Source organism: Thalassophryne amazonica, chromosome 5, assembly GCF_902500255.1.
Source record: "Thalassophryne amazonica chromosome 5, fThaAma1.1, whole genome shotgun sequence".
Lineage (NCBI taxonomy): Eukaryota > Metazoa > Chordata > Actinopteri > Batrachoidiformes > Batrachoididae > Thalassophryne > Thalassophryne amazonica.
The window spans coordinates 49,474,523-49,501,658 of NC_047107.1; the positions used below are offsets into that span (position 1 = coordinate 49,474,523).

General features: G+C 41.0%; 1 protein-coding gene across 1 annotated transcript in view; it reads left to right on the forward strand.

Moving 5' to 3' along the window:
• The window catches only part of vcp (valosin containing protein), a 40,980-nt gene that overhangs the window by 8,841 nt on the left and 5,003 nt on the right, over nucleotides 1–27,136 (forward strand). The window contains 14 exon segments of the mRNA XM_034170161.1: nucleotides 11,218–11,329; nucleotides 11,472–11,644; nucleotides 11,729–11,871; nucleotides 11,995–12,125; nucleotides 12,204–12,335; nucleotides 15,146–15,248; nucleotides 15,689–15,822; nucleotides 18,683–18,818; nucleotides 21,716–21,828; nucleotides 22,373–22,537; nucleotides 22,638–22,760; nucleotides 22,854–23,066; nucleotides 23,184–23,322; nucleotides 23,325–23,491. Of these exon segments, the coding sequence (XP_034026052.1) occupies nucleotides 11,218–11,329; nucleotides 11,472–11,644; nucleotides 11,729–11,871; nucleotides 11,995–12,125; nucleotides 12,204–12,335; nucleotides 15,146–15,248; nucleotides 15,689–15,822; nucleotides 18,683–18,818; nucleotides 21,716–21,828; nucleotides 22,373–22,537; nucleotides 22,638–22,760; nucleotides 22,854–23,066; nucleotides 23,184–23,322; nucleotides 23,325–23,491 (1,984 nt within the window).

Genomic DNA, 27,136 nt, shown 5'->3' on the forward strand with positions numbered 1-27,136 from the left:
ATAATTTGTGAACGCAGTTGTAAATAAAGTGAAAGAGCACACCTGCTAAACATAAGGTTCAAACATTTGCCATTCATGCAGTGCAGAATTTGCCGTCCTCAGCAAAAACCTTTAATAATACCTTCCGTTACATTGATGACCGACTTACTTTAAATAACCGAATTTTGAGAATGAAATTAAAAATATTTATCCATCAGAATTAGAACTAAAAAAGACTACAGAAAACAATTAAAAAAAAAAAAAAACTTTCATACTTAGATATAGAGTTGAGCAGTTTAGAACAGCTGTTTTCGACAAACGGGATGATTTTAACTTTAAGTTTTTCCACTAGACACCATAAACTTACTAGTAGATTAGTTAAACAAGGGTTTCTGTATAACAAATTGGTTCTTCAGTTCTAAAGATTTTTTAATAGACATAAAGAAATAATATCTAAGTTTGGGGTTCCCATTAAAAAGCATGTAGAAGATGGAATTTCTTCTATCTATATTAGCTAACCATAACCTAACAATTAGGGTAAACTTTAGATAAAACCTATAACATATTATATCCGAGCCTTTGTTTATATAGTTATACAATTATAGCTTAGCCTATTAACTATTAATTATCTAATAACCTGCCTCACCCTCATTCACCGTGTGTGTGTGTGTGTGTGTGTGTGTGTATATATATATATATATATATATATATATATATATATATATATATATATATATGAGTTCTGTTAGAAAAGTATCCGACCTTTTTATTTTTTGCAAAAACCATATGGATTTGAATTACGTGTGATTGCATCAGCCAACCTTGAACCTTCGTGCACATGCGTGAGTTTTTTCACGCCTGTCAGTTGCGTCATTCGCCTGTGAGCAGGCTTTGTGTGAGCAGTGGTCCACCCCTCTCATCGGATTTTTATTGCGAATAAAAAGTGTGAACAATTTGGAGCTTTGCTGCATCAAATTTTTCCAGAAATTGTGAGAGACCTCCAGGTGGACACCATTCGGAAAATTCAGATGGCTTTCAGGGACGATTTTATGGGGATTACACAGATTAAGGAGTGCTCCAGCTGGTTTAAAGACCGCCCACAGCTGCTGAGAGCGCGGCACACTCTGAGCGGCGATTGACAGGCTGAAACAACCAGATCATTTCCAAAGTGAAGGCTTTGTTGATCCGGGACGTCGTCTGACTTCCACAAAAATGGCAGAAGATGTGGACATCAGCACTTTTTCAGCACATTGCACTGTTACAGGAGTTTTTTTCATGGAAAGAGAAGCGGAGGGATGCGCCACAGAGCCGCTCATGGCGCGGGACAAAACCACCTCCATGTTGGTCTCACAGGACGGCTTTCAGATGGCTTTCAGACAGCTTTCGGTGGCTTTTCAGTCGTGTGACTATCCGAGAAATTCAATCAATCAATCAATTTTATTTATATAGCGCCAAATCACAACAAACAGTTGCCCCAAGGCGCTTTATATTGTAAGGTAAGGCCATACAATAATTACGTAAAAACCCCAACGGTCAAAACGACCTCCTGTGAGCAAGCACTTGGCGACAGTGGGAAGGAAAAACTCACTTTTAACAGGAAGAAACCTTCAGCAGAACCAGACTCAGGGAGGGGCAGTCTTCTGCTAGGACTGGTTGGGGCTGAGGGAGAGAACCAGGAAAAAGACATGCTGTGGAGGGGAGCAGAGATCAATCACTAATGATTAAATGCAGAGTGGTGCATACAGAGCAAAAAGAGAAACACTCAGTGCGTCATGGGAACCCCCCAGCAGTCTAAGTCTATAGCAGCATAACTAAGGGATGGTTCAGGGTCACCTGATCCAGCCCTAACTATAAGCTTTAGCAAAAAGGAAAGTTTTAAGCCTAATCTTAAAAGTAGAGAGGGTGTCTGTCTCCCTGATCTGAATTGGGAGCTGGTTCCACAGGAGAGGAGCCTGAAAGCTGAAGGCTCTGCCTCCCATTCTACTCTTACAAACCCTAGGAACTACAAGTAAGCCTGCAGTCTGAGAGCGAAGCGCTCTATTGGGGTGATATGGTACTATGAGGTCCCTAAGATAAGATGGGACCTGATTATTCAAAACCTTATAAGTAAGAAGAAGAATTTTAAATTCTATTCTAGAATTAACAGGAAGCCAATGAAGAGAGGCCAATATTGGTGAGATATGCTCTCTCCTTCTAGTCCCCGTTAGTACTCTAGCTGCAGCATTTTGAATTAACTGAAGGCTTTTCAGGGAACTTTTAGGACAACCTGATGATAATGAATTACAATAGTCCAGCCTAGAGGAAATAAATGCATGAATTAGTTTTTCAGCATCACTCTGAGACAAGACCTTTCTAATTTTAGAGATATTGTGCAAATGCAAAAAAGCAGTCCCACATATTTGTTTAATATGTGCTTTGAATGACATATCCTGATCAAAAATGACTCCAAGATTTCTCACAGTATTTCTAGAGGTCAGGGTAATGCCATCCAGAGTAAGGATCTGGTTAGACACCATGTTTCTAAGATTTGTGGGGCCAAGTACAATAACTTCAGTTTTATCTGAGTTTAAAAGCAGGAAATTAGAGGTCATCCATGTCTTTATGTCTGTAAGACAATCCTGCAGTTTAGCTAATTGGTGTGTCCTCTGGCTTCATGGATAGATAAAGCTGGATATCATCTGCGTAACAATGAAAATTTAAGCAATGCCGTCTAATAATACTGCCTAAGGGAAGCATGTATAAAGTGAATAAAATTGGTCCTAGCACAGAACCTTGTGGAACTCCATAATTAACCTTAGTCTGTGAAGATTCCCCATTTACATGAACAAATTGTAATCTATTAGATAAATATGATTCAAACCACCGCAGCGCAGTGCCTTTAATACCTATGGCATGCTCTAATCTATGTAATAAAATTTTATGGTCAACAGTATCAAAAGCAGCACTGAGGTCTAACAGAACAAGCACAGAGATGAGTCCACTGTCTGAGGCCATAAGAAGATCATTTGTAACCTTCACTAATGCTGTTTCTGTACTATGATAAATTCTAAAACCTGACTGAAACTCTTCAAATAGACCATTCCTCTGCAGATGATCAGTTAGCTGTTTTACAACTACCCTTTCAAGAATTTTTGAGAGAAAAGGAAGGTTGGAGATTGGCCTATAATTAGCTAAGATAGCTGGGTCAAGTGATGGCTTTTTAAGTAATGGTTTAATTACTGCCACCTTAAAAGCCTGTGGTACATAGCCAACTACTAAAGATAGATTGATCATATTTAAGATCGAAGCATTAAATAATGGTAGGGCTTCCTTGAGCAGTCTGGTAGGAATGGGGTCTAATAGACATGTTGATGGTTTGGATGAAGTAACTAATGAAAATAACTCAGACAGAACAATCGGAGAGAAAGAGTCTAACCAAATACCGGCATCACTGAAAGCAGCCAAGGATAACGATACATCTTTGGGATGGTTGAGTCATTTTTTTCTCTAATAGTTAAAATTTTATTAGCAGAGAAAGTCATGAAGTCATTACTAGTTAAAGTTAAAGGAATACTCGGCTCAATAGAGCTCTGACTCTTTGTCAGCCTGACTACAGTGCTGAAAAGAAACCTGGGGTTGTTCTTATTTTCTTCAATTAGTGATGAGTAGTAAGATGTCCTAGCTTTACGGAGGGCTTTTTTATAGAGCAACAGACTCTTTTTCCAGGCTAAGTGAAGATCTTCTAAATTAGTGAGATGCCATTTCCTCTCCAACTTACGGGTTATCTGCTTTAAGCTGCGAGTTTGTGAGTTATACCATGGAGTCAGGCACTTCTGATTTAAAGCTCTCTTTTTCAGAGGAGCTACAGCATCCAAAGTTGTCTTCAATGAGGATGTAACACTATTGACGAGATACTCTATTATATCACTTACAGAGTTTAGGTAGCTACTCTACACTGTGTTGGTATATGGCATTAGAGAACATAAAGAAGGAATCATATCCTTAAACCTAGTTACAGTGCTTTCTGAAAGACTTCTAGTGTAATGAAACTTATTCCCCACTGCTGGGTAGTCCATCAGAGTAAATGTAAATGTTATTAAGAAATGGTCAGACAGAAGTGAGTTTTCAGGGAATACTGTTAAGTCTTCAATTTCCATACCATAAGTCAGAACAAGATCTAAGATATGATTAAAGTGGTGGGTGGACTCATTTACATTTTGAGCAAAGCCAATTGAGTCTAATAATAGATTAAATGCAGTGTTGAGGCTGTCATTCTCAGCATCTGTGTGGATGTTAAAGTCGCCCACTATAATTATCTTATCTGAGCTAAGCACTAAGTCAGACAAAAGGTCTGAAAATTCACAGAGAAACTCACAGTAACGACCAGGTGGACGATAGATAATAACAAATAAAATTGTTTTTTGGGACTTCCAATTTGGATGGACAAGACTAAGAGTCAAGCTTTCAAATGAATTAAAGCTCTGTCTGGGTTTTTGATTAATTAATAAGCTGGAATGGAAGATTGCTGCTAATCCTCTGCCTCGGCCCGTGCTACGAGCGTTCTGGCAGTTAGTGTCTGTTCGGGGGGGGGTCTTTGACATGCCGCTGGCTGACGACCTAGGCCACAGCGTCTCGGAATTTGCAACTGGTCAATAGCGTGAAGTCATCTACATTATAATAGCCAAGTGGCCTCTGTATGCGTGCATGTGTGGCTTTGATCATGGAGAAACTGGGGAGAGCTGACATTTGATATGCTTATGTATTTTGGGTCAAGGATGAACGCTGCAAAAATGGAAAGTTGATAGGGCTAATATTTTAAGAAAAATTAGTTGGGATGAGCTAGTACACCACTATCTGTATCTGTTCACCCATCTAAATTGTCTGTATCCGTATCTGTACTTGTAGTGGGTGGGGCCTAAACTGGAAGTGATTGTGGTGTAACCTGGAATGGGTGGGGCTTAAATCAGTACATTGTCTGAAATTGATACGGATTGATCAGAAGTTGCTATATTTATTTGAAAACTATTTACAGAACAGCCTCAAAATTGAGATTCAAATCAATGTTTTTGATCACAAAAGTAAGAACTGTTTACAGAACAAGTTTCTTATGAACTCAGAACATGAATATTCTTAAGTGTATGAATGAATATTTACAGAACAGCATTAGAATTGAGATTCAATGTTTTTGATCACAATAGTAAAGGAACTAATTTACAGAACAAGTTTTTTTTTTTTTTTATAAACTCAGAACATGAATATTAAGTGTATGAATGAATAACAGAACAGCCTCAGAATTGAGATTCAGTGTAGTAGGAAATTATGAACTACGAAGTATACATTTTTTTTTTTTTTTTTTTTTTATGATCAAACTGTGATTCCCCCAATTATTAATTTATTTTTACTACCTAATGTTCTTGCCATTTTTTTTCCACACAACACAAAATCTTGTGTGTTCTCCACATGGTGGTCTGAGTTACCCACTAGAGGAGCCAAAATCCACTTGAGGTGCTTGGCCATCCCCACCGCTGAGGCCATCTCAGCTGTGAGGCAAAGACTGCTGGAGGATGTGTCTCTACCTGAAAGGACCAAACTCACACCAGACCACATCTGCCAACTCTTGAAGATCTGTCTTAACACCACGTATTTCCTGTTTAGGGGGAATTACTACAGGCAGACCATGGTTGTGCGATGGGGTCTCCGGTATCCCCCATTGTGGCCAATCTGTACATGGAGCAAGTGGAGAAGACAGCCTTGATGTCGTTCACGGGCATCTCTCCCAGTCACTGGTTCAGATATGTCGATGACACATGGGTTAAAATCACGCAACAGGAGGTTGAGGACTTTACAGAACACATCAATTCGGTGGATTCCAATATCAAGTTCACACGTGAGGATGCCAGAAACAACCATTTAACCTTCTTGGACTGTGATGTTACGATTGGAGAGAACAGGCAGCTCCAGACAGAGGTTTACAGAAAACCCACTCACACTGACCAATATTTGCTCTTTGGCTCAAACCACCCCCTTGAACACAAGCTCGGGGTGATCAGGACTCTTCAACACAGAGCCCTACAGGTGCCCACAACTGCAGAGGGAAGGGCTAAAGAACAAGAACTTGTACGGAAAGCCCTCACACGATGGTCCCTGGACAAAGTGCAGAAGTCCCAGAAAACAAAGAGACCAGAAAGACAGGAGATGGAGACAAGAAGAAGAGTGTCTCTCCCTTATTTAGCAGGAGTAGGGGAAAAACTACAGAGGATCTTCAGACAGCACAAAATCCCAGTTTACTTTAAACCGGTTAACACCTTGAGACAGAAATTAGTTCACCCTAAGGACAGGATCCCTAGTTACAGAGCAATGTAGTGTATTATATCAGATGTCAGGAAAACTGTAATGAACACTACATAGGTGAGACTAAACAACCTTTAAACAAGAGGCTATACCAGCACCGCAGAGAGGTCGCCAGTGGACCTCAGTCTGCAGTTCATCTCCACCTGAATGACACTAACCACATGTTTGAGGACAAGGAAGTTAAAATCTTAGCCAGAGAGAAGAAATGGTTTGAGAGAGGTGTCAAGGAAGTATCTTTGTAAAACAGTTGAAACCAAGCCTTAACCGGGGGGGCGGGTCTCAGACACGCTTTGTCCCCTGTTTACAATGGGGTACTCAGGTCAAAGCAGTTTCAGTCCTTTGTTCTTGGTAATGAGTCATTCACGTCATCAGGAGAGTCGTCAAGGGAGCCATCAGGGGAGGCTTCCATCCCATTATTAGGAGCGTGCTAACTAGAGCACAATAGGTGCTAATTAGAGCTATTGTTTAGTCACTAGCCTATAGCAGTTGGCCTCTCGGTAGGAGGGGTCTGGTTAGGTTAAAAACTCCAGCTTTTGTTGGCTTCTGGTTTATTCTTCTCTACAAGAGTCAAGACAGAAGTCAGACTACCAGAGCAAGAATTTTAGCTGAGGAAGCTTCTGTGATTTGAAGCGAAACGTCCTCACGTCAAGCAACCCAGTCCAGTCGAAGATTCAAGCTTCTCTACTATGGAAACCACCTGGACAACTGAGAGCCTACACAGAAACATTCCTTCCAGAAGTGTTATCGGGTTGCAAAAACAGTGTTTTCAGTTTTAGAAGTGTTTTTCTCACTATATACATGTTTCTCATATATTATGTAAAAGCTAAACAGACAAAATAAAACGGATCAGCTTGAAACAGAATGTGACTTTTAACCTCTTAAAATACATTGAGGTTAACCGTCTTTGAACTTGACCAAAGAATTTTTCCTTTGAATTTCAAGAGTCAATCAGTAATAGGACTGGCCGTATGCTGAGCCCGGACGGACGAAAAGCCTTCTCAATACCCAATGGACATATTTGATGGCCCCTGGTAAAAATCAAACCTAAAACCATGAAATCAATAACCAAGGGACAAAAAGTCATCGTTCTTAAAACGGTTGACACTATTAACTCCGGCAGACTTTAATTGGCACACCACTCTTACTGAAGAAATATTTTGTTCTCATTTTTCAGTTTCAATTTATTTTAATTTATATAACCCACATTGCAACAAAGTTGCTTCAAGGCGCTTCACACAAGTAAGGTCTAACCTTACCAACCCCTAGAGCAAGCACACAGGCGACCGTGGTAAGGAAAAGCTCCCTCTGATGATTTGAGGAAGAAACCTCAAGCAGACCAGACTCAAAGGGGTGATTCTCTGCTTGGACCATGCTACCGACACAATTGATTATACAGGAAGTTTCGGGAGATTTTAACATCTGGATACTTCCAGTGTGCGAGAGTGACCTCTAAGATTGCCAAACTCCTTCTTGTGAAGAGTCTCAAAATCAACAGCTTCTAAACTAAATGGGGAATATTCTTCACAGACTAAAGTTAATTATGGAGTTCCACAAGGTTCTGTGCTAGGACCAATTTTATTCACTTTATACATGCTTCCCTTAGGCAGTATTATTAGACGGTATTGCTTAAATTTTCATTGTTACGCAGATGATACCCAGCTTTATCTATCCATGAAGCCAGAGGATACACACCAATTAGCTAAACTGCAGGATTGTCTTACAGACATAAAGACATGGATGACCTCTAATTTCCTGCTTTTAAACTCAGATAAAACTGAAGTTATTGTACTTGGCCCCACAAATCTTAGAAGCATGGTGTCTAACCAGATCGTTACTCTGGATGGCATTTCCCTGATCTCTAGTAATACTGTGAGAAATCTTGGAGTCATTTTTGATCAGGATATGTCATTCAAAGCGCATATTAAACAAATATGTAGGACTGCCTTTTTGCATTTACGCAATATCTCTAAAATCAGAAAGGTCTTGTCTCAGAGTGATGCTGAAAAACTAATTCATGCATTTATTTCCTCTAGGCTGGACTATTGTAATTCATTATTATCAGGTTGTCCTAAAAGTTCCCTAAAAAGCCTTCAGTTGGTTCAGAATGCTGCAGCTAGAGTACTGACGGGGACTAGCAGGAGAGAGCATATCTCACCCGTGTTGGCCTCTCTTCATTGGCTTCCTGTTAATTCTAGAATAGAAGTTAAAATTCTTCTTCTTACTTATAAGGTTTTGAATAATCAGGTCCCATCTTATCTTAGGGACCTTGTAGTACCATATTACCCCATTAGAGCGCTTCGCTCTCAGACTGCGGGCTTACTTGTAGTTCCTAGGGTTTGTAAGAGTAGAATGGGAGGCAGAGCCTTCAGCTTTCAGGCTCCTCTCCTGTGGAACCAGCTCCCAATTCAGATCAGGGAGACAGATACCCTCTCTACTTTTAAGATTAGGCTTAAAACTTTCCTTTTCGCTAAGGCTTATAGTTAGGGCTGGATCGGGTGACCCTGGACCATCCCTTGGTTATGCTGCTTTAGACGTAGATTGTGGGGGGGTTCCCATGATGCACTGTTTCTTTCTCTTTTTGCTCCGTATGCATCACTCTGCATTTAATCATTAGTGATCGATCTCTGCCCCCCTTCTCGGCACGTCTTTTTCCTGTTTTTTTCCCTCAGCCCCAACCAGTCTCAGCAGAAGACTGCCCCTCCCTGAGCCTGGTTCTGCTGGAGGTTTCTTCCTGTTAAAAGGGAGTTTCTCCTTCCCACTGTTGCCAAGTGCTTGCTCATAGGGGGTCGTTTTGACCGTTGGGGTTTTTCATAATTATTGTATGGCCTTGCCTTACAATATGGAGCGCCTTGGGGCGGCTGTTTGTTGTGATTTGGCGCTATATAAGAAAAAAGTTGATTGATTGATTGATTGATAAACCAGGGGTGGGCAATCATGCCATAAAGGGCCGAGACACTGCAGGTTTTCCGTGCAACCAATCGCCTCAGCAGGTGATTTCATTGACAACCAGGTGTTTATGTTCAGAGGAGAAGCTCATCAGCAACCCACCTGCTGAGGTGATTGGTTGCACGGAAAACCTAAGTGTCTCGGCCCTCAATGCCCACCCCTGTTCTAAACCATTTACTGTTTTGAATACCTCTTATTCTGTGATCGTCTAATATTATTAATCATCGCCTATGTTGTGGGAGGGGTGCAAGGGGTGAGAGGACGCTATCTATGAGCATATGTAACAGCACTAGTATGTAAATTGTAAAGGGTTCATACAGTAAAATATGTGGATTGCTGGGTTAGTCCATCACGACCAGCTTGTGGAAGTAGTGACTCAGACTATGCCATATTTTCTGGACTATAAGGTTTAGGGTTTTTTTTTTGTTTGTTTGTTTGTTTTTAAATACTAATTTGGAAGGCTCCGGTGTGACTTGTATATTGAAAATTCACAATTTTGTTGTTAATAATTGTAATTATAATGACTATTTATATAGAACTGTCACTGGAATCAAAGCACTACACAAAATAAATTCAATAATAAAAATAATAAATGCCAGTAATAAAATATATACGAAGCACTGCACAAAATCAAAGAGCTCATAACATAGATAAATCCGGTGCAACTTGTATATGTTTTTTCGTTTTCAAGAGGCATCTTTTTGACCGGAAAATGCAACAAATGCTTTATCTTGTGGGGCAGGACGGTGACTTGGGGGTTAGCACTGTTGCATCACAGCAAGAAGTTCATGGGATCGATTTCCACCTGTGGAGTTTACATGTTCTTCCTGTGTTTGTGTGGGTTCCCTCCGGGTGCTCCAGCTTCCTCCCACATCCAAAAACATGCCGGTTAGGTGAATTGGAAACTTTATAATTGTCCGTAGGTGTGTGTCGGTGTGTTTGTCTGTCTATACGTGGCTCTGCAACAGACGGGTGTCCCCTGCCTCACACTTTGTGACTGTTGGGATATACCCCAGCCCTCTGTGACCCTTAATTGGAGTAAGCGGTTCAAGATGAGTGAGTGCTTTATTTTGTACATCTCCAAATCAAACGGCCTATAAAGAATTAGTCAAGAAAATTAGTCAACCTTAATGCACCAGAACAATTGAAAATCAACTTTTTTAGTCTGTGTAATACTTTCTTGATAGATGTGTCTGCCACCTGCTGGTGAAATATACAACGGAAAGGGGAAAGTAAAGCTGGAATCACATGATGGGTAGTGCGTGTGATTATAGATGATACCAACACCTTTGGCAGGTGCTGCAAACTCAAACATAATTCAAAAACTTTTGAAACACCTGTTTTGAACATTTTTATGAAGATTGCGCAGCCATATCAAATTTTGAATGTATTTAAAGGATGTCGTCCAAATAGGGTTTGTAGGTGCGCTAACATGTATGTTGCTTGTGTAATAATGAACACCATTATTTCTCTGCCACAAAGGTTAGACATTTAAGCAAATCTGGGTCACCACCGAAATATTTCTTCTTTGACACAAGGGCCATTTTCCCTTCCACTATCTATTTATTTATTTATTTATTTTAAACCAGTTCTACTCCCTTCTGAATTTTTTCTGCGTTGCAATTCCACATTATAACTGCAGAATCACTTTGGTGCTCTATAAATCTCCCAGAAGTTAGCACAAGCTACTTGACCAAAATCTTGGGTACTTTTACCATGTCACTCATCACTGTTAGAATATAATTTAGTACAAGCATACTTAAGTATGGTCTGAAACCCACATTTAATTTGTGTAGAATGCGGTATGGGTATAGTTAATCGTAAATTGGCATTTACTGCATTTTGTATTTTTTTTATTTTGGGGGGGGGCTTTCTTATTGTAAGAGTTCTGTAATATATGGTTGTTGCACTAGCTTTTAAGTCTTTCTCATAAAGTATGTTTTCATATCCACCTCATTACAGATCCAAAAATGATGATCTAGCCACTGCAATTTTGAAGCAAAAGAGCAGGCCCAACAGACTGGTTGTTGATGAATCCATCAATGAGGACAACAGTGTGGTCTCGCTTTCTCAGGTAGGTATTGTCATGCATGGCTGTTTTAGCTAACCCTCAGGGGTTTTCCATAGATAATCAGTCTGTGGAAATGATATTTTAACTCCTTAATGGTAGTAAAATGGAGAATCCTGCACTGATCATCTTTGTAATGTGTCTGAAGGCCAAGATGGATGAGCTGCAACTCTTCCGTGGAGACACAGTGCTTATGAAGGGCAAGAAGAGGCGGGAAACTGTGTGCATTGTCCTCTCAGATGACACATGCTCTGATGAAAAAGTTCGCATGAACAGGGTTGTTCGCAACAATCTGAGGGTTCGATTGGGTGATGTGATCAGGTGAGAGGATGGGAGGGAAAATCTCATATTTTTCATTATCCAGTCTTGAAGAAAGCATGTTAAGTGTAAACAGTTTTTCCTTAGCATTCAGCCATGCCCTGATGTGAAGTATGGAAAGAGGATCCATGTTCTTCCATTAGATGATACAGTTGAAGGAATTACTGGAAACCTGTTTGAGGTCTACCTCAAGCCATACTTTCTCGAGGCTTACAGGCCAATCCGCAAAGGTGTGTTTCAGTTTCTGCTGTCTTGGTGCACACTTGCTAGTTATTTTAATAAATCTCTTCTACTCAAATGACACATGCTTCTGTTGAAATGGGGGAAAATGAATGTGGTATGTTCTTATGTAGGTGATATTTTCCTGGTCAGAGGAGGCATGCGTGCTGTGGAATTTAAAGTGGTAGAAACAGATCCCTCGCCCTATTGCATTGTTGCACCTGATACAGTAATCCACTGTGAAGGAGAGCCAATCAGAAGAGAGGTGAGTAGCAGGTACAAACATGATAGTTATCACAAAACACTGTTGTAATTTGATTGAATATTTTGTTTTTAATTGCAGGATGAGGAAGAGGCCCTAAATGAGGTGGGCTATGATGACATTGGAGGTGTGAGAAAGCAGTTGGCGCAAATCAAAGAGATGGTAGAGTTGCCTCTTAGACACCCTGCACTATTCAAGGCTATAGGAGTCAAGGTAAGAATCATTCACTTCACCGAAGGACACTTGCAGCGACAGTCACTTGGAGGCCAGGCTGGTGACCACATTTGTTTCCAGAGGAGTATAGTCAAACCTAATGACCTTTAGTTTCTTCTCTGTCAAGAGGCATGGTAGTTGGGACCCAAACTATGATATAACAGATGTGCCTGTATATAACACAAATGCATGCTGCCAAACCAAGATTCTTGATGGAATCAAGAATCCATGGAATTGGTGCTGGATTGAATTTAAAGTCTGCAATGAATACCGCCATGAACACATCTGAAAGATTAAAGAACCGGCAAAAGCGTACTGCATCTTGTGCCATCAGGATGTTCACTCTCTGGAGTAATTCGACATGCATACTTGTCAAAGTCACATGATGGAATTAAGTGGTCCTCCCATCAAATTCCCCACACTTTGGTTCAGTTTGAATGTTTGTTGAAAGTGCAGACTTTAATCTATATACCAGTTTTTACATTTTGTTGATAGACCCAGTAAAACCTGAATAATGATTAATAGTTTTTGCTAAGTTTTTTCCTGAATAATACTTAATGTGTGGAGCACCACTCTGTGCGTTCTTTGTCCACCACGCCCCATCGGGTGGTTTTCCTCACTTCCTCCTCTCTGCTCAGTGCAATTACAATGGGAAAGAAAACCCGTGATTTCCCCTTTTTATTATTTAGTGGAAAAGCCCAGCCATTTGGTAGGAAAGGTACACTCAAAGCCAAATAAAATGTTCACAGACCCACGTATTTGGTTATGGATGTGCGCTGCCTTTGATGCACATGTGAATGTTGGGCTGATTTGACACTTGGCTGGTGGAGGGGAAAAGTCTTCCTCTTTCCCGTTGGTGGAAATGCATGATGTCAATGTGCATTGACCCCAGTGTGCATTGTGTGTCTGAGAACTACAGATGGAAGTAGCTTTTAACTAATTCTGGCATATTTACACTATGTCATGAAAATGTACAAAGTGTTCATTAATGTGCATTGTCCTCATCAAATAAACACGAAAGAAAGAAAAAAGAACTGTAAAGTCACAAGAACTGTAAAGTCACATAGGTGACATTGTGCTGAAAAAACCTATACCAAACAAGGCAAAGTAAACAGTTTTTTAAGGTAAATTATGAAGGTAAAACCAACAGTAATCAAAGATGGCCAATTATACCCTGGACTCCAGAAAGTTATGTATGGTTAAGTATTTTTCTCGAACTGGAAAATGGGCATTGTGCTATTCAAATACGATTTCACATAATATGTGACTTTTTGTTAATGTATACTTTTTCTTTCATTGAAAGAAAGACATGGCTTTTAATGGATTTACAGGAATTCACACAAGAATCACTTTTTGCTATAAGGTATGTTATTGATATTTTAACACTATTTCCAAAAAAAAAAAAAATCTACAAGCTTTAGCTGTAGTTTTTGAAATGCTTTAACAGTCTTTTCAGTCTTAATGAATTTCATGTAGTAGATTTTACAGTTTTCATTTCACAGCCCTCTTTAGTGGTTTTTCTCCCGCCCATTTACCCCTTCACTCAAAAAGTCAACTTAATGAGTTATTTGGTGGCATAACTATGGTTGTTTTGAGAGAGCAGGTTTACCGTGTCTAACTACTCCATCACTCAAACCAGAAATTCAGATTGCATCATTTTAAAGCTGCAAGTAGCCCTAACAGTCATTCCGATGTCTGCTACTTTCCTCTTTATGCACACCCATGCAGGAATGGTGGGTGAATGAAAAGTTAGCCAGTGTGTGATGTGTCACAAAGCCCATGGTTTGGATCAGATCGGTTTTTAGTCACTGGTCACGTCACTTTTTTAATATAGACGCAGCGCCACAGATTCCACAAACGGATTACACCTGTAGCGGCCCGAGCCGGTCTCACATCGGCCTGAACACCCATACCAAGGGCTGAAACTGACCAAACTGATGGACAATCTCTGTCACTGAAACCCTGATCTAAGTTCTGGCGGAGGAATTGTGGCCAAACTCACAGAGGAACTTTTTTCAGCCACACAAGGAATTAAAGTATTTTCAGATGATGTTTTCCAAACTCAGGAGGCTTTATGTGGATTATTTTTCTTCAGGATCGTATGATAATGAATTCCACGAACAGGTAAAAGTTTTTACTCTGTGTGTGAATTTTCTCCGCATGAGGACCACGGCTTTCAGCCAATTATTGGACAGCATTGATGGACGTATTTTGACTTATGAGTAAATTTCATGAAAGCCTGTAAAAATCCATAAATTAGCCGCATCATTGTTTAAGCTGCAGTGTTCAAAACATGAAAAAAGTAACGGCTTATCATCAGAGCATGTGCATGAAAATCCCACATTGAGAGGTTGACATCATGCTGCTATAAAGGGGTATTGGGTCACGTAGTATCGGAGATGTTTCGTGATTACAAGTACCAGTAAATGAATACGGGATTGGGCCGATGTCCGACACTGGTATTGGGATTGGTGCATCCCTATTCAATTTTAAATACAAACAGTATTAGACAATAAAATAGACTTTATTAAAATCCTTAAAGAGAAATTAAGGGGATGTAAGATTGTAACTAATGATTTTTGGAAAAAGGTGTTTCAACATTGTGTAGTGGTGGTGATAGTAGTAACAGTTTTATTTATATAGCACTTTCAGATCCTCCTGAGCAGATACACGACTCAGTAAAAGCGCCTCGATGTGCACACAGTGACTATCACTGTACCATTATTTTCAAATTATGCACCTATTTGTACAGTAAGTATTAAGTTTAAAAACACATTTTAAAAGTATATTTAACTGTCATCCCTGTCTAGCCACCACGTGGAATCTTGCTGTACGGACCGCCTGGAACTGGAAAAACCTTGATTGCCAGAGCTGTGGCGAATGAAACTGGAGCTTTCTTCTTCCTTATTAATGGTGTGCAGCTATCTCTGTTCATCTTCAGTCCACCCATTTAATTGCTACTTAAGTTAAATTTTTTATTTGTTATACTGCCTTTGCCCAGTCTGCAGTCTTTTTTGGAGTGACTGATTAATGAAATTAATGCAAAGAGTTTCATAAATCTGTTCAGAATGGTATTAGAGAGCTTCTTGAACATCTACAAGTAATTTTGCTGAAAAATTAATTATTGGATTTATTGGATGTCTCTCGTCTTGAGATTTTTGTATTATATTTGTTTATATGGTATGCATTTTTGTTTGTTCTTAGTATGTGCTAAGAGGTTAACCCCCTACCACCCTCTTCATTTTGGCTTGTCAGTATCTCACAAAAAGTAAAATTTCCCATTGATGGGGTATACAGGCTTAGAAGGGGTTAAGGTTTATTGTGATATCAGAAGTGTTTGTTTTCTATTTCAGGACCTGAAATCATGAGTAAGCTGGCAGGAGAGAGTGAGAGTAACTTGAGGAAGGCCTTTGAGGAAGCAGAGAAGAATGCTCCAGCAATTATCTTCATTGATGAGCTTGATGCGATTGCTCCCAAAAGAGAGAAGGTGAGATGTGTGTGTGTGTATGTGTGTATGTATATATATATATATATATATATATATACATATACATAATATAATATAAAAGGTTTGGGCACCCCTGATGACCTTTACAAATCATTGGTTGTTTGGATCAGCAGTTTCAGTTAAATATAGCCTATAGCAAACAAACTGATATTTGAGAAGTGAAATGAAGTTCATAGGATTTACAGAAAGTGTGCAATAATTCTTTAAACAAAATTAGGCAGGTGCATAAATTTGGGCACCCCAACAGAAAAAAATACATCAATATTTAGTAGAGCCTCCTTTTTGAGAAATGACAGCCTCTAAATGCTTCCTATAGCTTCCAGTGAGAGTCTGGATTCTGGTTGAAGGTATTTTGGACCATTCTTCTTTACAAAGCATCTCAGGTTTGTTGGTTTCCGAGCATGGACAGCCTGCTTAAAATCACACCACAGATTTTCAATAATATTCAGATCTGGGGACTGAGATGGCCATGCCAAAACGTTTTACTTGTTCCTCTGCATGAATGCCTTAGTACAGGGGTGCTCAAGTTCGGTCCTCTCGAGCTACCTTCCTGATACTCTTAGTTGTCTCCCTGCTCCAACACACCTGAATCCAATGAAAGACTCGTTAGCAGGCTTTTAATGAGCCTTTCATTGGATATGTCCAAATATCTAAATTTTAGTTTTATCAGTCCACAGCACCTTATTCCAAAATAAAGCTGGCTTGTCCAAATGTGCTTTAGCATACCTCAAGCGACTCTGTTTGTGGTGTGTACACAGAAAAGGCTTCTTCCCCATTACAGCATCATACAGGATCTCCTTGTGCAAAGTGTGCTGTGTAGTTGAACGATGCACAGAGACACTATCTGCAGCAAGATCATGTTGTAGGTCTTTGGAGCAGGTCTGTGGGTTGACTATGACTATTCTCACCATCCTTCACTTCAGCTTATCTGAGATTTTTCTTGGCCTGCCACTTCGGGCCTTAACTAGTACTGTGCCTGCGGTCTTCCATTTCCTTACTATGTTCCTCACAGTGGAAACTGACAGCTGAGATAGCTTTTTGTATCCTTCTCCTAAACCATGATGTTGAACAGTCTTTGTTTTCAGGTCATTTGAGAGTTGTTTAGAGGCTCCCATGTTGCCACTCTTTAGAAGAGATGCAAAGGGGAAACTTTTGCAAATGGCCACCTTCGGTCTCTGGGGCTGACGCTGTTGTATATGATGGCTGAGTACAAGTTTTACTAAATTATAAATAACCTTTTAATGATATGAGATAGAAACTTTTTTGCTGTAAAGTAAACTCCACGGACTTTTGAGCCAGCCATCCACCATGTTTGTACTCCACATAGAAGCTGTATGATGATGTGTGCAATGTGAGTGTCCAATCAGGAATTGGTTCACCGACACATGGTTTTCCATTATTCACTTGCATGGCAGAGTAATCTTGCGTGGTGAGCCAAAGAGTCTCAGTGGATGAGATACTTCACTATTTGTTGTGAAGTTTGTGTTATGGTTGAATATGGCTCTCATAATTGATGCATAAAGAGCAGTGAAGAGCAGTAAAACGCACAGACCATTTTGTATATATTGTTCAAAATGTGCCTTTGTCTTGATTGTTAGAACCTTTATTTTTTTTTTACATTGTTTTGTACAAGACCCCCAAATACCTTTTATAAAGTGTCAAAATAGTTGTTTATTATAGTTTGCTATGTGTTTTGAATAAATGTGTGAAAATTATTTTCTGTTTTATTATTTTTTTATTTCTTTTGATTGTAAATCTTTATTGCACTTATAAAACACCACTATAGCATATATATTCTGAAAGTACAGGTTGTCCTGGAAAAAAGAGACATACTACTTGACTGTGGGATGCAGGGTGAGCTTTTACCAGCAATAATAAAAAATTTATGCCAGGCGAGTGAACTGTCCAAAAAATGCCCTTGGACCCCAGAGGGTTAAATAGCCTTTCTCATGATTGGATTCACCTGTGTAAGGCGGTCAAGGGTCAGTGAGCTTACCAAACCAATTTTAGGTTCCAATAATTAGTACTAAATGTAGTAAAATCAATAAAATGACAAGGGTGCCCAAATTTATGCACCCACCCAATTTTCTTTAAATAATTATTGCACACTTTCTGTACTATACTACTATACTAATACTAGAAACTTCATTTCACTTCTCAGATATCATTGCGTTTGTCTGCTATATAATATATTTAACTGAAATTTCTGATCCAGACAACCAATTATTTATAAAGGAAAATCATGAAAATTATCAGTGGTGCCCAAACTTTTGCATACAAGTGTGTGTGTGTGTGTGTGTGTGTGTGTGTGTGTGTGTGTATATATATATATATATATATATATACAATGTATATATTAAAGGATTATTAACAGAGTAAGGGAGGTTAATAGTTTGTTTATTATATGTGTATATAATATAAACACACAAACTTAATGATATCGCCTGAATGTTAAAGCTGGTGACGGTTTTGGGCTCGTAGTCAGACTTTTTCGCTTCACCTCCATGAAGAACTTGCTTAAAAGATGGTCAGGTTAGCAGCAAGCTTTCAATCTTTTTTCTTTTTTTTTCTGATGCTGTTTAGATACTTATGAAGTACTTGGTTTTTCTAATCGTGTTTTTTAGATTTCTGGTTTGTAACAAATATGATAAGCGATCTGGAGGGATAGTCATTGTAACAGTCTGATATGGGAAAATATCAGACAGGAAATCAGCCAGAGTATGCGTAGCGTCGTAGTCATATAATAAAAATGTAGACGTATGTAGCTGATAGAAACTGAGTGAGTGGCATTTTGCAATGTCCTATGACGTAGTAAGTTTTTGTGTTTTTCCTTTTATAGACTCATGGTGAGGTGGAGAGGCGCATTGTTTCTCAGCTTCTGACCTTAATGGATGGCCTAAAACAGAGAGCTCATGTCATTGTCATGGCTGCCACCAACAGACCAAACAGCATCGATCCAGCTCTGAGAAGATTTGGTAATTTATCTCTTAAGGGTGGAATAACATTTGTAAAATGGTAACTGGACTTTCTAGTGGAAGGTGTCAGATGTCAGTATCCGATGTAGACAGATCTGTCAACATGATCATTTTCTTGTGGTTTTCACATTTCTGTCGTGTCTTTTTTTTTTTTTTTTCCAACCATTGATTAAGCTTTGTAAGTGTGTTTTGGTTACTTCCGCACTCGTCTCCTTCCAGCATGGACACTTCGTTTTTGAAACTGCCCACTTGACACAGATTTACCACACAGTACCATACTGTTGATATTTCTTAGTGATTGATGTAAACAAAGTCCAAACCATATTCAGTCACTTGGAAATAATCACGTGTCCATCCCCTTGCATGTCTTTTAAAAAAAATGGCTGTAAAAGTAATGACTTAATTATTACATTTAGAATAAATTGTCCCTCTCCATCCTTTTTTGTTATTATTATTTTCGAATGTGTTGCAGGCCTTAAATGCAGGAATAGATGTATATTCACAAATTAAATGAAGTTGAACACGCAAAAATCTTGTGTTCATACGGTCTACAGTGAAATAGAAGTCAAACAAAATGTAAGGACCATTATGTTCCCCCTGGACACACACACACACCACCAACACATTTTCCATATCATCCAAACTTTTTCTAATTTGGGGTTTTATGCTGTGTTTACACACAACGACAAGTCATGAATGCCACGAAGTTCTTAGCCGCTGATCACGAATGTGATGATTCAGGGCAGAGGCGTCGGGTTTCCTCAGGAACTGTTGCAACCTGTTACCACACGTTAGGATTAATGGCACGTGTTGCTGGAGAATTATCAGGAACCATTATGCACGGTCAAGAATAATGTTCCGCGTTATTGCGCGTAAAGCGCATCGTTGGGTTCTGCCACGTTGTGAACGAGGTGAATTGTCTCCATACCCACCCATATTCATCCAACCGTTGCTAACAATTCAGACCGCTCCAGTTTTTCAGAAGAACTTTGTGACTGCATGCATAGTTGTGCTCTGTGCCATGGAGTGGTGCAGAGAGGAGGAGGAGGAGGCGACGGAAAGAGCCAGATGTGTGGCTTCATGCGGCTCTCGTCTCATGCGTTTTCCCAAACATCAGGCAGATGCAGGAGCGCGCTGAGGAGCACTGAAATGAGACTTTTAGCCGACTTGGTGTCAGCAGTCAAACTGAATGCGGTGTAGCAGGGTTTAATTGTGCGCATGCTTCTTCCTCCGCTGAACTGTAGGAGGTGCAGAGATGTCTGGCTGCACATGAGTCTCCTCTCACTCCTCTGGCTCAGACTCATTCTCCTGCTCATCGGTTAAAACAGCAGGTGGAACACCTGCAGGAGCATCCTGAGGAGCTTCAGCAGGAACTGTGGAACAACACTTGGCTGACTGCGTCACTGTTCCTCTTCGGCATACTGCATCAAACTGAACGCTGTGGAGCTGAGTTTAATTGTGCACACGTGACAGAAAACTCATTCGTTATGGCGCGCAGTGAAATATGACGCCACGTTACAAGTCGTGTCAAAACCTGACAGTTTCCGATCTCCACGACGTGAGACCAAATGAGTGTGGTGTGTGACATTCGTGGAATTTTGACAGCCAAAAACATGCTCCACAAATATCAAGAATATCACGCACCAACAGGCACTATTAAGAAAGCTATTCAGATGCATTAAGTCATGACAAGAATGTCAGGAATGTGCCAAGAATGACAGAAAAATGACATTCGTAACACATCTTGCTTATATGTAAACGCACCATTTAAAAAAAAAGAAAAAAAAAAAAAAAAAAAAAAGAAGAAAGCTATAGTTGATTTTCTCTCTCTCTCTCTTCTTAAGCTGTGTTGTCTTTATTAATTTTAAAGGAAAAGTTAAGTTAGTATTGAGAACCCATATGAAAAGTTGTAGGCATGTGTGATCATTTATGCTAAAGGTATGAGCGTTTTTGTATGGCTAGTCAAAAGCTACCAGCAGGCTGCCATGCCGTCTGCTATAAGCAATGTGTGATGTCACATGGGCACGGAGGTTCAACACTCCACCAGTGTCGCTCTTCAGTATAGAAGGGGCAAAGCACATAAGCGGCAGTCAACATCCTGGATCGGTATCGGGTCCTGATACCAACGTAATTTGCGGATCGGGATTTTCCAATACTTGAGAGAAACCACGTGTGTGAAACCTCTCTCATGCTGCCTGCTCTCTGCGCTGTTTAATGCTGAACAGGAGGAGAGGAGGGGTAGGGGGAGGTTTCTGAGCTGAAGGAGAGCTGTTTCTTCCACGCACCTCAGCTGAGAGTTAAGCCATCGGTAACTGCAAATTTCCGCCTGGGTCTCGGGTTCAAATGGTCTGTGCCGCCGAGCACAGATTTGCTGAAAATGAACTGAATTGTTACTGAAAATCAGCCGCTTCAATGTCCCGAGGCTGTGAAACACTTTCACAACAGCTCAGAACACAGCTGAGGACAGCTGACGAGAGGGGGGAGACCACCGAAATCCTTCAGTGTACCCAGAGTTACTCTCATGAGCGCCGCTGATGATACATTTAGAAACAGTTTATTTTGCAGTTGAAAGGCTTCGTGTTTGCTCAGCAAGAAAACTGCGAGCGAGGGAGAGAGGACTTTTACATCAGCGTGTGTTCACCATGGCGAGATTTCAGTTGTAAGAGCCCCTTATTTTCATTGATACGTATCAGTGATTAGTTTCTAAGACAGTCTATCTTTCCAGCTGTATTTTATCAGTGGATTTTCTTTTTCTTTAAGAGTCAAATATGTTTTGCGACTCCAGAAGCATTTTATTTGTGGGAGACGGGGCAAAAATGGCTGTTTGGACAGTTGCAGACAGTTGCTCTAAATTGTGTAGGGTTGTCTCATTTTGACCTCTTGTGTTTCTGCCTCAGGACGTTTTGATAGGGAAGTGGACATCGGTATCCCTGATGCGACTGGCAGGTTGGAGATCCTCCAGATTCACACAAAGAACATGAAGCTGGCTGATGATGTTGACTTGGAACAGGTTTGTACACATGCGATTCTTCATGACAAACTGTTGGTCTGACAAAAAGCAGGATTACACTCACTGAAGATACCAGCCTGTCAGACTATCGTGGGATGGCTGCTCAACATCCTAGTTAATGGACTGCATTTTTTATAGTGCTTTCATGGTCAAAATGCTTTCTCACATTCTCTCACACACATTGATGTCAGAGTATTGGTAGCCAAGGTGCTCAATTGCACACTGGAAGCAGTTTGGGGATCAAGGACCTTGCCCAAGGGCCCATAGTGATTTGCCGGACTGATGGGCATTTGAACCGAGGATCCACTGGTTATAATGCCACCGCTTGACCATCATCGCTACCGTTGCGCTATTTGAAATTGGATACTGTGATTTGTCAGAATGTGTAATTTTGAAACCTGCCTTCCCACATTATGGAAAAGGCTGATGTGTGTACAAATACCATTGCTGTCTTAAGCTTTATATTACAATCGCAGTTTCATATTTGTACTTCATAAATGTATTAGGTAAAAAGCCAGTGAGTAATGGCTGTTTGTGTATGCAGGTAGCTAATGAGACCCATGGACATGTGGGTGCAGATCTGGCTGCCCTCTGCTCAGAGGCAGCTCTGCAGGCCATCAGGAAGAAGATGGATCTGATTGACCTTGAAGATGAGACCATTGATGCTGAAGTTATGAACTCTCTGGCTGTCACTATGGATGACTTCAAGGTGATTGCAATAATGTTCTTTATTCTAAAGGGTGTGAATATTTTCATTTGGCCTGTATCGGTCATCTGAACCTTTCCTAACATTTTCAACACTGATGCAGTGGGCACTCAGCCAGAGCAACCCATCAGCACTGAGGGAGACTGTTGTTGAGGTTCCCAACATTAGCTGGGAAGACATTGGTGGATTGGAAGATGTTAAGCGAGAGCTGCAGGAGTTGGTACAGGTATGAACAGTTTCACAGACAGCATATCTGAAAGCCATCAAAAAGTATTCAGAGGCATTGCCTTTGTTGTCCTTTTCTTCTCCTTAATTTCAGTATCCAGTGGAGCACCCAGACAAGTTCCTGAAGTTTGGCATGACCCCATCCAAAGGTGTGCTGTTCTATGGTCCCCCTGGTTGTGGTAAAACCCTGTTGGCCAAAGCCATTGCCAATGAGTGCCAGGCCAATTTCATCTCCATCAAAGGACCTGAGCTGCTTACCATGTGGTTTGGAGAGTCTGAGGCTAACGTCAGAGAGATATTTGACAAAGTAAGAGAATGGATGATTTGGCGGGGGTGTTAATACTAATGCTTTAGGGTATTCTGTAACTTTCATGACAAAAACAATTTCAGCACCGTCTCTGCACAACCACCTTGTTGTTTTCAGGCTCGCCAGGCAGCCCCATGCGTGCTCTTCTTTGATGAACTGGATTCCATAGCCAAAGCTCGTGGTGGCAACGTGGGTGATGGTGGTGGAGCCGCTGATCGTGTCATCAACCAGATCCTGACAGAGATGGATGGAATGTCCAGCAAAAGAACGTCTTTATCATCGGAGCCACAAACAGACCAGACATTATTGATCCTGCTATCCTGAGACCTGGCCGACTGGATCAGCTAATCTACATCCCACTGCCCGATGAGAAGAGCAGGATCAGCATCCTTAAAGCCAACCTCCGCAAGAGTCCCATCAGCAAGGTGATGCTGCTGCTCCTAGTTTTAGGACTGTTTGTTGTTTACCTCTGCCAACGACGTTGAGCAGAGGTCATGTTTTTGTCCCTGTCTGTTTGTGACAAGCCTGTAACCAACATTTTTTCATATATCGTCACCAAGTTTTGACAGGATTCGTATCCTGATAGGCAAGAACTGATTAAATTTTCAAGGTCATAGGTTAAAGTTAGGAAAAATCTTGAAAACTTGGAAAAATCCATTTACTTTAACATTGAGCAAATTTTTAACATTCATAACTCTGTCAAAAAAGATTTAATGTCATGGTTCGAGGAGGCTTGGCACAGAGGGTAGATGGAAGCATATGCTGACTCACATACACAAAGGTTTGGAGTGACTAAAGAGGCTTTATTTGGGATACTTGCAAGAGATCAGTGTGGCAGAGGTATCAGGCAGGTACAAGCTGAGGCGTGGTTCAAAAAACAAGCAGAGGCCAAACACAGCGTCAAGGTGTACAAAAGACAGAGTCAAAAACGAGCAGAGTTCAAGGTTACAGCGAGGCGGCGGTCAGAGAAAACATGTAAGGTCAAAAAACTACAAGACAAACAGGACTGTGACATGAGGCTGGAATGTGAAATAATTCAACAAACTGGCAAATGACTAAGACAATGAGGGCAGTAGAATCCTCAGAGGAAGCCTGGACGTGAACAAGGGGTAAACCCAGATGTGAACCCTCGGCCCAGAGTCCTGGAGACGTGCAGGTCTTGGAGAGATGGAAGGCTACAGCCGATCACCTTCTCAGCAGAGGCCACAATGCGCTGCAGTCTGTGTCTGTCCCTGGCTGTGGCCCCGGCGTACCACACCGTGATGGAGGAGCAGAGGATGGACTCGATGATGGCCGTGTAGAACTGGGCAGGCAGCTTGGCCTTCTTCAGCTGCCGCAGGAAGTACATCCTCTGCTGGGCCTTCTTGATGAGGGAGCTGATGGTCAACTCCCACTTGAGGTCCTGGGTGATGGTGGTGCCGAGGAAGCGGTGACAGTCCACAGTGGTGATGGGGCTGTTGGTGAGGGCGAGGAAGGGCTGTGGCTTTCCTGAAGTCCACGATCATCTCCACTGTTTTCTGGGCGTTGAGCTCCAAATTGTTGCTGCTGCACCAGGTCACCAGCCGGTCCACCTCCCTCCTGTAGGCAGACTCATCCCCATCCGAAATGAGTCCGATGAGGGTGGTGTCGTCCGCAAACTTGATGATCTTTACGGAGTCGTGGCTGGAGGTGCAGCAGTTCGTGTACAGGAGAAGAGCAGAAGGGAAAGGACACGGCCCTGTGGAGATCCCGAGTGTTCGAGACGTTCTTTCCCAGCCTCACATGCTGACTCCGGCCCGTCAGGAAGTCTGTGATCCACCTGCAGGTGGAGTCAGGCACGTGGAGCAGAGAAAGCTTGTCCTGGAGCAAAGCCGGAAGGATGGTGTTGAATGCAGAGCTGAAGTCCACAAACAGGATCCTAGCGTAGGTTCCTGGGGAGTCCAGGTGCTGCAAGATGGAGTGCAGGGCCAGGTTTATGGCGTCATCTACAGACCTGTTGGCTCTGTAGGCAAACTGCAGGGGGTCCAGGAGGGGGTCGGTGATGGACTTCAGGTGGGATAAAACCAGGCGTTTGAAGGTTTTTATGACTACAGACGTGAGAGTCATTAAGTCCAGTGACGCGTGGTTTCTTGGGGACTGGAACTATGATGGAGGACTTGAAACAGACTGGAACATGGCATGACTCCAGTCTGTTTCAAGTCTGTTTCTTGTTTAATTTATACATTACATTATATCTTAATCAGACATGCCCCAAACGCTCTTCTACTTGAAAGTGATGTGCAGACTGGCACTACCTATCACCTGACAGTTGGATTGGGATTGTGGATTTTGTGGAAATTTGAATTTAATATTGAAAAGCCCATTTTGGTGTACATTTTGCATTATATCTCAGCAGTGATGAAAGTTTTCCGGAAATGACCGGAGTTCATTTCAGTTCCACGCCGAATCAGTAAGTGGCAGTAATGCACTGTGTTGGTTTGCAAGCTGCCAATAATTTCCAAAGAACGGTTCATTTGTTTTGGGCTTTAAGATTTTATAAAGTCATATTTTTGTAGACTTCGGTGGAAATATTGACCTGACCCAGCAAAAAAATTAAATTTTTTGGAGATTTATTTATTTATTTATTTAGGTGGGTAAATAGACTTGAAATGCATCTGAGAGCTCAAACTTTTCTGGAGGACAACTCCCAGACCCTCTGCCAGGGGCTTCGGGCCTTTGGCCCTCACCAAACATTTTTTTTTTTTTTTTTTTTTTTTTTCCTTCCATGGCCCACTTTCATCACTGCTCAGTTAAGTGCCTCTATGACTGTCATTTTTCTGTTATGGGTTTACCTACACCACCAAAATTGGATGGAGGTTGCAATTTTATGCCTGTTTGTTTATCTTCCAGGTATCAGTCGGAAACCAGGTGCCAAAAAGCAAATACAAATTGTACATAGCAGAGATAACCAATGTTTTGTGAAAATTATCTGAGAAAGAATTCAGAAACTGAAACAGCTGAGAAAAAAAAGCTGACACCACAAAAATTCCAGTGCACGAACTGCATACATACTCCTGACATTTGATCACATCTAATTTATCTTATGAAAAGCCACTTCTAACACAACTTTGACCCTGAAAATATTTTGCAAGGTAAAAATTTGTGGAATTGGAAACTAGTGTTGGCGGAGGCTTGTGCTCTGAGTGCAGTGTTCTAGTTGTTCAATATTTTAGTGTAGATTTCCAGTCAAATGTGAAATTTACAAGTACACAGTACACAACCCGCTCTGACCTTAGCCTTTTCATTAAAAATGCAACTTGTACTAGGTGTTTGCATCCTTAGTCAGGTATTGTTTGTAAATCAAAACACTGAACCTAGTTCACTTGTTTTATGATTCAACACCAGATTTGGCAAATAACTGGAACGAGGCTCCATTTAGCACAGCATGTGATGTCTTCCTTTAATTGCAGTTTTCTTTCCAAGTTTCTTGTACATTTTTGTGCTAGATTTTTATTTTTTTTTTTGCATGGTGGACATGTTTCTCTCTGCAGTTGCTAGATTGTCAGCTGACACTCATGTGTAGGAGGGCAGGTTTCATATTTTTCAGAAGCAATCCAGCATCCACTAACCATGCAGCAGGTGGCAGACTTGTCCGTGGAACATTACATGAAAGCTGAGAAACTGAGAACTAATCCATTCATCCTCCATATACATTCTTATTGAGTTACAAGATAATGGCAATTGTTGTTGGTGGCCCTGATGGATAAACTCACCTGCAGTATTTTTTTTTTTTTTTTTCCCCGTGTATTGCTGTCCAAGCCTGGCGCTGTTATCAAAAAGTCCCTTTGACTTCTCCCTTTCCCCCCACTCTGGGTTGCCACAGCAGATCAGAGATGAATGTGCATGTTTGTTAAACTGGATGCCCTTCCGGATATAACTCAGTGTCACATGGAGAATGTGCAGGGGTGGTCTTGAACCAGGAGACTTCCACTCTTGAAACAAGTGCACTTAATCACTTGGCCACCACACATCAACCTACACTGTTGTGAATGCAAGGAGAAACAGTCTTTAGGTGTGGAGGACAAAATAAGAACATTTAAAGGCCAGTTATT